The sequence below is a fragment of the Cavia porcellus genome, unplaced genomic scaffold (genome assembly GCF_034190915.1).
Source record: "Cavia porcellus strain 051 isolate PalLab524CR breed Dunkin Hartley unplaced genomic scaffold, mCavPor4.1 scaffold_16, whole genome shotgun sequence".
In the NCBI taxonomy this organism is placed as follows: domain Eukaryota; kingdom Metazoa; phylum Chordata; class Mammalia; order Rodentia; family Caviidae; genus Cavia; species Cavia porcellus.
In genome coordinates this window covers 41,452,185-41,464,529 of record NW_026947499.1, presented here as the reverse complement: position 1 = coordinate 41,464,529, position 12,345 = coordinate 41,452,185, and the positions used below count along the sequence as shown (strand labels likewise).

General features: G+C 52.4%; 2 protein-coding genes across 2 annotated transcripts; both read left to right on the top strand.

Annotated features, from left to right (window-relative positions):
• The first annotated feature begins 5,696 nt into the window (after positions 1-5,696).
• On the top strand, positions 5,697-6,096 carry Prm1 (protamine 1). Its single transcript, NM_001173006.1, has 2 exons — positions 5,697-5,859; positions 5,937-6,096. The coding sequence occupies exons 1-2, from the start codon at positions 5,757-5,759 to the stop codon at positions 5,978-5,980; spliced, it is 147 nt and encodes a 48-aa protein (NP_001166477.1). The 5' UTR covers positions 5,697-5,756; the 3' UTR covers positions 5,981-6,096.
• Positions 6,097-9,748: 3,652 nt separating this feature from the next.
• On the top strand, positions 9,749-10,193 carry Prm3 (protamine 3). The gene has a single exon (XM_003477755.2). The coding sequence runs from the start codon at positions 9,811-9,813 to the stop codon at positions 10,111-10,113; it is 303 nt and encodes a 100-aa protein (XP_003477803.1). The 5' UTR covers positions 9,749-9,810; the 3' UTR covers positions 10,114-10,193.
• Positions 10,194-12,345: the final 2,152 nt, after the last annotated feature.

The following is a 12,345-nucleotide window of genomic DNA, read 5'->3' as shown; positions in this document are numbered from 1 at the left end:
TGCACTTTAAGAAATGATTGACAGAAACACAACAAATGTGACCAGTGAGAGCCCTCATCCCAGCCCCATATCACCTCTGAAAATGTGAAAATTTACTTTCAAACGTTGGCCCATACATTCTTTAAAAAATACTGAATGTAGGCCAGGTATGGTGGTTCACACCTGTAAACCCAGCACTCAGGAGGCTGAGGCAGGAGGATTGCTGTGAGTTCAAGGCCACCCTGGGCTACGGAATGAGATTAAGGCTGGCCTGAACTGCAAAGTGAAATCCTGTCTCAAATAGACCAAAAGAAATAAAAAGAACGTGACATCTGGAAAGGCAACGTATCAGAGACAGTAAGTAGAAAAGCGTTTGCAAGAGGTTGGGAGAGGAAGGCAGGGACCGGGGATACGTAGGACACTGTAACTAGTCTGTGAGACCCCGTAACAGTGGACACACAGCATAAGACTTGTCAAAACCCTGAGTGTCCAACGCGAGGCAGAAACTGTGAGAGGAACCACAGAGTTCAGTTATTAAAAGTGTGTCGAGAGTCTGTCAGTTGTAGCCAAAGAACCACACTCACGCAAGGTCCTATCCCCTCACTCAGCAGAGACGTCCCCTCCTCACAGGTCCCCAAAGTCCCCTGCAACACATCTGCGACCTCACTGCCTTTCTCTGCTCCGGCCTCACTGGCCTCCTGTTCCTTCATGCCTGCCCAGCCCAGGGCCTTAGCACTCCCTGACAGCCGTGTAGCCAACTCCCTCGTGGCCTCAGGCTGTGAGAAAATGCCGCTTTCTCAACAAAGCCTGCCCTGAGCTCCTGCTGCCACTCACCCCAGGCAGCTCCCCCTTGTCTGTGTATCCTCACCGGACTCCACTTTTTCTCTCAACATTCTGTGTCATGCGCACCAGTGTTTTTGCCCATCACCTGCACAGGAAGGTAACCCAGTGAGGGCAGGTGGCTTTGATAACTGGCTTGGAGCGCGACCTAGCCCCCCCATTCCTGCTAATCCAGGAATTAGCAGTGAAACACTGAATGAAATGGAGCAGGGCAAAGGGTAACGGCCTGGAAGCCACTGGCTGCGCCCACTGGAAGGGATAGTGAAGTAAATGGGGGACAGGCGGCGGAAACCTGTGCTCTGCTGCTGCAGGTAGAGATCCTGTCGGTGCCAGAGTGGAGTTGGGGTGCTGGCGTGAACAGTCGGGGAACGGCCTGCCAGGTGGCTGCATACAGAAACACAGACATGTGCATTGCAGTCAGGGATTTGTAATGGTGCAGCGCACACCTAGGTGTCTTCCCTCGGTCAGCTAAGAGGACTTGGGAGCAGTCACAGCCCAGACTGTGGTTTCTAATCCGTTCTTCAATAAGAGGAACCGCAGCTCCCTGGGGAAGTGGGGATTCCGGGACCAGGACAGGAAACACGCAGGTGAGCCCGTGACCACCAGTGAGTATGGCACACTGCAATGGTGGGGTGTGCCCGAGGGACACAGCAGGAGCGGGAAGAGCCCCATGGCCAGAGCTAGGGCAATGTGAGCACGAAAACAGGGTCATCCTGGGTGAGAGTCCGAAATGTACAACACCGTGAGTCCATAAGATATAAATGAATGAACAGAGGGAAGGAGGGAACTTCCCAGGGGAGGAGATTCTAACAACCACTGCAGATGCTGTGCCCTTGAGGAGAGGAGGCCTAATGCCCACCCTGCAAGCAGGGGTTGTGTCCAGCAACACCTGCCAGAGCAGGCTGGCTAGGGAGACAGCCGCCTCGCACGGCAACCCAGCTCAGGCCTCCGGAGAGCCTGCACCTTGGAGAGGAAGTGGGAGGACTCACTTCCCCTCTGTGATCCTCCTCAAAACACAGCCTGCTGTTCTTGAGAAATATGTCAACCAAATCCTGAGGGGCGGACAAGCAGCGGCCAATACTCCTAAAGCCTCCCGACTGCCGGAGACGGGAGGAACGTGTTCCCATTTCTACCATTATGCACCGTGCCACCTCACACTTGGATTACAGCCCACAGTACTTTGTTTTGTGCTGAAGTTGGGGGCTGGGAGAAGCCTGGGAATCATGGGATCTGAGGACAGAGAGAGGGCATTGGGAAAACAGAGGTGAAGCATGGGCACTGGAGCACACTGGACATAGTGTGCGCTGGAATGACACATCAGTGTTGCTTTGTTATTCATGACAAATGTTAACACAGCAGTAGGAAAACTGGGTATGGTGCCCTGACCTGGGTCCTGGAACAAAAAATGGCATCATGGAAAAATTGGTAAAAGCCAAATAAAGTCTAGCGGTTGGCAAACAGTAATATCCTGATGTTGATCTCTTAAGTTATGACAGATGTGCCATGGAAAGTAAGATGTTAGCTATGGTGAAACCCATGAGAAGCCCAGAGGAATTTCTGGATGAACTGCATCTTTTCCCAGAAGAAAAAGTTTATGAGAGAAAAAATAAGCCAGGCATGGTGGCAAAGGCTGATGATCTCAGCACCCAGGAGGCTGAGGCAGGAGGACTGCTGTGAATTCAAGGCCAGCCTAAACTACACAGTGAGACCCTATCTCTAAATAAAGTGGAGAAAGAAAAATAACTCCACAAATGGAACCACGGCACATAGAAAGTGGCAAATCTTAGGCTAACTACATCTTTTCCATAAAGAAAAGTTTACTGAAGGAAAAATATATATACCTGTAATATATATACCTGTCTTAGAACTCTGGAAGCTGAGCCAGGCTGGGCAACTTAACAACTCAGTGAGACCCTGCCCATTGTTAGACAATGTTTTACATTCTAGACTTTCCCCTGGTCTGGACGTGTGACCCACGGGGAGAGCTCCCTACACATCAGCAACCCTCGGTGCCAGCACACTGGGGCACTTCCCTTGCAGTCCTGTCACCCTGCAGGTCCCCTGAAGACCCCAAACTGACTGAAAATGGCTGGTACACCATTTCCATAAGGTGAGGGTCTGATTATGGAGGAGGGGGCACCTGTGGGACAAATACAGGCTGTGAGTGCAAGGGCACAGTGAAAACATTGTCACCTTGCTGGAAAATGTCCTCTTGTCATCTGAGCCCTCACTAGCACCTTCAAGCTCCCTCAGGCCCTAGGAGCACATATTCCTACCCCTGTCTTTGCCTGTTTGGTAATGTCACTCTGGACCACAGTGGCCAGTCGGTGCCTCCTGTGACATCACAGGGGTGGGTTGGGGTGCATCGTGTGATGGCCTAGCCAGACCTCAGGGGACAGTGTGGACACCTGCATGGCACTCAGCGTGTGGGAGGTGGCAGGAGCCCTGTGCTGGGCATGGTGTTTTTCAGTGGGGACAGCTACAGGGAGAGGCTATGTGTCGCTTTAAAAATCATGCTACTGGGGTTTTAGATGGAAAATGACAGAAAGAGCACTCTGTCACCCAAAGCATCCCGTTTACTTATCTATGCACCATACACTGGGTTCCTCTATGCACTGGTCGGTGTTCTGGTGCAGAACACACAGGGAGCAATGCGATCCCCGAACCATGGGCTTTTCTATGGCAGAGGAGGGAGGTGGTGGTAAATAAAAATACCAGTTAGAGGCCAGCACAGTGTTAATCAGGGCAAGAGCCAGCTGCCGTAGCAAACCCTACCATTCGTTCCAGAGATGGCCAAGGCGAGCTGAGCAGCCCTCCATGCACCCCGCATGGCCTGAGGGCTTCCTCTGTGGTCATCTGATCAACGCCTGCTTCCTCTGCCAGGACTCAGTCCTCCTCTGTGGCCATGCAGCCCTTCCTTCTGTCCTAAGCTTGCCTGCACCTGCTCTTCTCGCTGAAGGAGCTCGGGACCTCATGGTTGCTGAGGATGGCTGTGGAACTTTTCGGGAGAGCCCTGGTCCTTATTTTGAGTATCTCTTCTTGGCTCCACTGCAGAACCCTCAACCTGCTGGCACAGATCCTTCATCCCGCTGGCACAGAATTTCTAGCTTTCACCGCCAACGTTTGGGCATTCCCAGTGTAGCTCTGTGACTTGCATGGGTCATTGTTGTGGGCTGTAGATTTTCAGCTGACCTCATGCAGGTTGTTGCCATGGGATCCAGGCCTTCGGCTGGATTTTCTGGGTCTTTAATGTTGTGGACAGATTTCCTGCACTTTGTATTTGACTCCTTGGGTGACCATTATAAATCATACTCTAAATGATGCATTCTGTATGTAACTGTTCTCCTTGCAACTCCTGAGTATAACACATGTCATGCTGCAAGAGTTATGTCCCCAGCACTTTTTATTTTTGGAGACATGGTCTCACTAAGTTCCCCAGGCTGGCCTCAAAAGTGTGATCATCCTTCCTCAGCTTCTGGAGTAGCTGAAATTACAGATGTGCACCATTTTGCCTAGCACATGACTCGGTTCTATGTGTATTTTTTTTTTTTTTTTTTAGATCTTGTGCTTATTTCTAAATATCCTTATGAGTTGCCCACCCCACTATAATGTGAACTCTTTGTGGGCAGGGGCTAATTCTAGGTTGATCTAGACAGGAGGTGAGGCTTCCCCCACTGTATAGGCTGACAGCTGGCCTGCTGCCTCTTCAGGGTGTCCTGACCAGGGTCCACCCTTCTCCTTCCTCAGGACCCTGCTCAACCTCAGGGGCCAGTGAACTCTGGTATGAGGCAGAGGATCCTCAGGGAAGCTGCAGGGACGCATTTTACCAGGCAGTGCCTCCTGCACTTCACTCTTCCCCTTTCTCCTGCTGTGTGGCTGAGCTTCCAGCAGGCCTGGGCCAGCCCTGGTGGGGCTCTGATCCTCTGCTGTGAACAGCTGAATCAGAAAAAAACAGCTCTGGAAGGTAGAAGCACCCGTAAGGGTGTGGGACCCAGCTTCCCAAGCTGATCATGGGCTGAATTTCAGTCTCTAATCTCCTGGCTGGAAATGCTGAGCAGAGCACAGCTGCACAACTGTTCAAAGCAGCCCTGACCTTGGTCTACAAAGCGACTTTGAGGATGAAAAGCACTTGCAGGCAGAGCTGAAAGACCCAACCTGGGTCACTGATAAAGACTCCCCCACATAATTCCTGGCTGGCCTTTCTCCTCTTTTTTTGCTTTTAAAAAATATATTTTGAAAGGACTTCAAAGTTTCAGAAGTTTCAAAAGCCACACAAACAACCCATTTCACCCAGAATGGCTGTTGGGTGCCATCCCCTGCCACCCGCTCTGCTGTCCTCCCCTCCCCCCCCATTGCCTCTTTACGGGTATCTTCAGAATCACTGCAAGGCAGCTGGCAAATATCATCTGCCACCTTCTGTCGTCCAGTTCCTATAACCATCTCTGTCTTCTGAAAGAAAATGTGAAACCATTCTTCGCATTATTTTGCTATTCGGTTATACTGTAAATTGCTAATTTAATTTGAACTCCACCAAATTTTAACACCCTCCAAAATGCTCTAGCTGGTGACGTTCAGACCACCACCTGAGCTTGGAAGGACACCTGACATGGTGACCATGGCCTCCTTAGGGACCCTCTACCTGTGTCACACTGTGGCTGTGACACGGACGCTCCCATGCACCAAGGCCACACTCACCCCTGATATGCCCATATATGGACATGAAGTGGCTCCTGCCATCACCTGTGAGGTCCGGGTCACCTCACAATGTCCTGGGACATTGGTCCTGGTCACCTCACAATGTCCTGGGTTCTATAAGAGGCCAAGAGCTCGGCCCTGGCTCACAGCCAACAAAGTTCCACCTCCTCACAGGTTGGCTGGCTCAGCTGAAGTGGTGCTCTCTGTTCTGAGCCAAGTCTAGGCCAAGTTCATCTAGTGCCATGGCCAGATACAGATGCTGCCGCAGCCCAAGCCGGAGCAGGTGCCGCCGCCGCAGACGGAGATTCTATAGACGAAGGAGGCGGTGCCATCGGAGACGGAGACGTGAGAGGATGCTGCCTGGGCTGGGGTTGGGGCCCTGTGGGGCTGGGATGTCCTCTCAACACTTCTTCTGTACCTAGGGTGCTGCCGCCGCAGGTACACCCGGAGGTGCAAAAGATACTAACTGCAGAAGAGCAAGTCCACTGAACTCCTGCTGAAGACTTTACCAGACCTCAAGATCGTCCTACCACCTCTTGACAATGCCACCTTGCACTGAAACAGGAGCCTGCTAAGGAACAATGCCGCCTGTCAATAAATGTTAAAATCATCCCACTCACGCCTCTTTGTCCTTGTTGGTTCAGGGGAGAGGGCTGACCTGGTGGCAGAAGGGCTGGGGAAGGCACGGAAAAGACGCTGGGAAGGGGGCCGTGACTGTTGCCATAAGGGGTTCTGTCCAAAATAGTGATGTGACGTGAGGGAAATCTGCTACCCAGCCTGCCTACCCTTCCACCTCCTGGTGCTGAGTCTTGCGCGTTTTAAGGTCACTATTGTCCTTCCCCTCTGTTCTGTGATTGGTGTCTAGCAATGAGCCACGCGGGATTTATAGGAGGGCCATCAGGGCCTGTTACTGCCACTGGGACTCCTTGGGACTCCCTACCATCTGTCCCAAGAGCCACACAGGCTTAAATAAGCTAAAATTTCAATGTTTTGGTTACACAGAACAAGTCATCAGAATCAGGAAGCTCAGATTTTCCTTCATAAAGCAGCCTTCAGTTTTAAGTCTGTGTCCCCATTTGAGAACAGTAGCAACTTGGCCAGGTCTTCAAGTACCTAAAGTCAAGCATTGTGTTCATGAAATGAACTCGCCCATCAGAACTGTCCGACCCCCAGGACACTGTCTGCAGCCATGCTCTTGGGGTGAGTGTCAGAGGACCCTGGTGACACTGGGTATACAGCACAAGATGGCTGGGACCAGATGCAAGAAATCCTACTAGGACTCCAGGTGAATGAGCCCAGTCAAGGGCTAGGAAAGACCACAGACCTGGCACAGACTATGTCACAATCACAATTTTATCAGTGATCACCCAGGACTCCAGGACAAGCTAAAAGGGATCAGGTGTCCTGGCACCCGGAAGTCTCCACTCCTGCTCATGGAGTCCCACTGTGCACTGGGCTTTTGGTCCTCAGCAGCCCTTGAGGCAGGGGTCAGCAGGCTGCTTCCTGAGCACACTGGCCCCCTTGGAGGCTAGAGCTCAGCCTAGCCCCACCAGGACTCTTGGGGCCACTCCAGCAAGGCCTTCCTGAGCCAAGGAGGACGACAGCAACAGACCTTCAGGTGGGCAGTGTTTTGGGAGACTTTTTTTGTACAAGCAAATTAAACTTACAACCTCATGTTTGCCAGGTCGATGCTGCGCCACTGTGCTATATACATATATATTTATATGTTTTTCTTCTATTTTGATCACATCTCTAGCCATGGAAAGGTGAACCTAGCTGAACATTCATATCTTTTACTCATTGTCTGAGGGAGACCAGGCACCCTTATAAAGTTCCTTGACCCTGAAAGGGTAAAACATGTAAACTCGAATAGCTTAAACCAATACAAGTTTATTATCTCACAGTTCTGCAGAAGTCAAAATGAGTATTAAGGGGCTAAAATCAAGCTATCGTGGGGTGAACCTGTTTTCTGGCCTCTCTAGCATCTACAGTGCGGTTCTCCAGGCCAACAGCACAGCCTCCATCAGTCTCTTCCCAGGTTCCTCTGTGATTGCACAGGACCAACCCAAGTGATAAGGGTCAACTCCCTATGGAGAGAGCCTTGGTGACACCTACAAAGCCCTTTTCGCATGTGGAAGGTAACAAGCCCACAGGTTCATGGATTATGATGGAAGCACCTTGAGAGGAGGCACCGGCATCCTTTGCCCTCCACAAGAGAGAAGCCAGGGCCACACCCATTCTGCCCTCCATGAGGAACTGGGGTTTCAGTTGCCATGACCCTACTTCCGGTTCTCAGCAGATCATCAGAGCACAAAGGCACGAATGCTACCTAGTGCGCACGCTTTGAAGGCATTCCTCACACACTGGGATCATGGAAAACGTGTTGACTGTGGCACAACACCAAGGGGAATCTTCTAGAATGATTACCTAAGAATCCCCACCACTGGGCAGGACGAGGACTACATGGGGACGGTAAGAAGCTTCTTTCTCATGACTGAGGGTCCCACCTGCTCCCAGGGCTGGGGACACACTGTCTGGGCAAGGCCAGGGCCTCTGGCCAGGACTGCAGCCTCTGCCCTGTGCCGCCATCACAGAGGCTCTCGGCAGAGCAAGGACAATCATGGGATGGGCTGCCAAGCCAGGTCATAGTGGGGGCCCCCTTTATATATAAGTCTCAAGCACCCCACTAACCAGACCAACCAACAGCAAGAGCAGGTGGGCAGCCTCAGCCCTCCTCCCCCCGGTCAGCTGCAGCCTCAGCCCGGAGCCACCCATCTCCCCATCTCCGGGCACAATGGTCCGCTGCCGAGTGCAAAGCTCCAGTCAGCACCAGAACCAGGAGTCTGGTGAGGGCCAGGAGCAGGAGCAGCGGCTGAGCCCAGAGCGCGTTGAGGCCTGCGCAAGGACACACAGAGGCCACCACAGGCGCAGGTGCTGTTCTCGGAGGAGGCTGTGCCGGGTCCACAGGCGGCGGCGCCGGTCCTGCCGAAGGCGCAGGAGACGCATCTACAGGAGGCGGCATCGACGAGGTCTGCCCAAACATCCCCCACTAACCCCAGGCCCTTTTACCTCTGTCTTGAATCTAAACCCCATCCCCACCTAGATGCCCCAAATGACCCCAAATCAACTTTTTTTTCCAAAAGGCTGCAGAAGCAGGAGGAGGAGAAGATGCAGGAGGTACCACTAAACACTCCTAGGCCCTGCTGAAAGCTACAAGTCACCTGCCCCAGGATCAGCAGGCGAGACCATAACATCCCGCTGTTGACGCCTAAACCCTGAGTTTCCAAAAGACCCCACAAGATCTGAGTAATGAGCACAGTCACCTGCTAAATAAAGCTTGACAAAGAACTCACTGACTACTGGGTCTCTTTTGTGCAGGCAGCCTTTCAGGTCTGGGAGGACGGGTTTCTGGGCAGTGCATTGTGGTGCTGTCCTCTGACTGGGCTTGTGTCCCTTCACCGTACCAAAGGCCACATTGTTCAACCTGAAGCTGTAGGTTTACCTCCCCAGGTGAGAAGTAGGTCTGAAGTGCTCAAGCAAGAATGAACACAAAGCCAGGGTAGGAGGGGCCCGGTTGGGTAAGCCTGTGTCAGGTGCAGGAGGATCCACTCTAGCTTGTGGGGCTGAACTCCCACTGTGTGACACCTGCCAGGGACACAATCTCCTATCCCAGTTGCTATTCCTAAAGGATTTCTAGCGCTCAGAAATGACCAACTGTTTTTAAGACAGGGATTCTCAACTCTTCCCATGCCATTCTGTGCAAAATCATGTGGTACTTTAAAAGCATCACCCAGAGCTTAGGAGCCACTGCCTTTCAACATGTTGGACCATGGACTTTCAGGAGCTTCGGGGATAGGCCAGGGTATGCATGCTAAGCACACACACTACCCCTGAGCTGCACCCCAGCCCTGCCAGGGTTTTGTTATACACAGCTCAAGAGAAAGTGTGGGTAGGTCAAGAAACCCATCACTCCTGCCCCGCCAGAAGGCTCCCTGTGTCCCTGCCTTAAGGCAATCCATACTCTAAACCCATTTTTACAAAGTATCAATGGCTCTTTGCTGGCTATTTCTGGAACACGCCCCCTGCTTCCAGGTACTCTACCCTCCAGTCTCATTCCAGCTAAAGGAGGACTCTCTCTGGACCCCCCCTCAGGCTGATGGGGGAGGGGGTTGGGGTGACTGAAGGGAGTGGGTTTCAGGAGCCCTTTGTGATGTCAGCGCCCCATGCCCCGCCCTCACAGCCTTGTGTTCCACCCAGCTACCTCCCCGCCTAGTCTGGAGAGAGCCAAGGAGGGCAATGGGTTCCCGCTGCACCAAGCTCAGCACGGGCCACCATACTGGCCACAGCACGGGCCACGGCAGGAGCCATGAATCCACCATGAAGAAGCTCCTGGCCTGCGTGAGTCAGGATAACTTCTCCTTGTCATCAGAGGAGGAGGAGGAGGAAGAGGAAGAGGAGGAAGAAGAAGAAGAGGAAGAGGACGAGGAGCAGCTCCCAGTGAAGGGCAAGCTGTTGCTGATGGCACCTGGGCAGGAGGAGAACGCTGAGGACAAGCCTATGGCCCAGCAGAACCCTGAACCCAAGCAGACGCACTCCTGACCAACGACAGCTTCCCAGTGGGGGGTGCTGCTGCTGTTCCAGCGAGAACTTTCAGAGAAGAGTCAATAAAAAGTCTCCAAGGAACCCTCTTTTCTGTGTCCCTTTCTGTACCAGGTGTGCATGCATGTGGCTGGGAGGCTGAGGACGTGGAGACAGTGGCCTTGTTTCTGAGCCTGTCTGCTGCAGAGGTGGAAGGGAGGGCAGCCAGCACTCAGGCTGGGAAGGGACAGGCAAAAGAAGGGATGGAAGATAAACCACGGAAAGGAGGATTCAGAGCTGGCTTTCCATAGCACAGCAGGGTAACTGCTTGCTAAAAGAGCTTATGTTCGCCTGCCTTGCAAGCAGGCAGTCGTGAGTTCGATCCCTGGTACCGATAAAAAGGAAAAAGACCAAAAAAAAAAAAAAAAAAAAAAGAGCTTATGTTATGCTCCAAGGTGACTAGAAAATGAGAATACAAAACTCCCAACACATAAAAATGATTTAATCTGAAGAAAGGGAAATGTTTATTTGGACTTATACATCATATCCATGTATCAAATTACCATGCTGTACCCCATAAAGATGTATGAATGTTATCTCAATGAAAAGTAATTACTAAATTATACACAGAGTCATCCCAGCTATCCTTTCTCTGGAGGGGACCTCTCTGCATATTCAGATGAGAGCATCCGAGCACAGACACACAGATGCTGGTTTCTTGAACAGCACTGGCTTGGGGAGTGCAGCACACCTGGGCTCCAATTTCTTTTCTGCTGGCCCAGGACCTCCATCTGTCCCTCCTGCACTAACCAAGATGCCAGTAGGACCATGCCTGGCATGGGCAGTGTCTTAACTACGGCAGGCACTGTCACGGGGCTCCTGCAGTCTGGCTCCTCCCCAGCTGCTCTTTCCACCACTTCGCACACTGGGGGCCTCTGTGCCCACACAAAGGCTCGCTCCTGCCTGCCTTCATGTCCCTGGCATTGGATAGCCGGGCCCTGGTCCTCTCGCTACGGTTCATCAAGAAGCTGCCAACGTCTGCTGCATACTTTCCCTGGCTCCTGTATTCCTCCTGCCCAAAGGAAATGACCAGTGGGGTCCACCTGTTTCCTTACCTTCGCCAAGCACCAGCCATGCGGCCCCAGAAGGACCTGGCTCAGCAGTGGGGTGGGGAGTAGAGGCACGCTGAGAGCTGGGGTACATGGTGGTGGCAGGTAGGGTGGAGGGACTGTTGTCCTACCTCCCCCATCTCACCACTGCGCCAAGGGACCCTGGCTGGATAGCTTCCTTCTCTGGTCCAAATCCCTTAAACCCACCTGCCCACTCATTTGTCCAGCCATGCCAGTCCCCAGGGGCCCTGATAATAAGACTCAGGTCCCATTCTGCTGGGTAGCCCACAGTGGGGCGCAGGGGTTGCAGAGGTGCTGTGGAGGAGGAGCTGGCCCTGACAGCTAGCAGCAACCTCCTTGAGGGTATACAAGTGGGGAGTCTGCGGAGAGGGGTGAGGGCCCTGGAGAGGGCCAGAGGCCCAGAAAGCCTTCAGTGTGGCCCAGCACACTTCTTATGAGAGCCCTGCGGAGCTCCACACCAGGCAGGGCCAGCAGAGCAGAAATCTACATGCCCTCTGCATGTGACTGCAAGAAACAGCCAGACCCAGATCTGAATGCTGCTCTGCTACTGATGTTTCCTGAGCCTCTGGGCTGGTTACTCAACCTCTATGACTCTGTTCCTTTGGTAAGACAATCACTGTACCTGCCTCACAGGGCTGCTCTGTCACGCCTGAAACCACCAGAAACATCTTTCCAGTTTGAGAGGTTAAAAGTCTGGAATTGGCCAAGTATAATGGCACATGCCTATAATGCCAGCACTCAGGAGGCTGAGGCAGGAGAATGCCATGAGTTCAAGGCCAGCTTTAACTATACAGTAAGACCTTGTCTCAAAAAACTAAAAAAAATAATAATTTTCCACATCCCAAGGAGGAATGTTCTTGTCCCTGTCAGTTCCCAGGGCTGTAGGAGGGACTTGGCTAATGGCTACAGAACACCCTCTGCCCCTCTGTGTGTGGCCTTCTTGTATCAGCTCTTCCATCCTCTATAAGGACGTTGTTGGTGGATGCAGGCTACACTCAATGATCCAGCATTGGCTCATCTCAAGACCCTTCAGCTAAACTACATCTGCAAAAACCCTTAGTCCATACAAGGTCACGCTGGCTGATTCCAGGTGTTATACAGGCACAGATTTGGGGCCATCATT

Excerpts from the sequence above, each read along its gene's own strand:
- Prm1 (NM_001173006.1), top strand. The coding sequence starts at position 5,757 with ATGGCCAGATACAGATGCTGCCGCAGCCCAAGCCGGAGCAGGTGCCGC. Across the intron at positions 5,860-5,936 it reads GTGCCATCGGAGACGGAGAC|GGTGCTGCCGCCGCAGGTAC; the intron begins GTGAGAGGATGC and ends TTCTGTACCTAG.
- Prm3 (XM_003477755.2), top strand. The coding sequence starts at position 9,811 with ATGGGTTCCCGCTGCACCAAGCTCAGCACGGGCCACCATACTGGCCAC.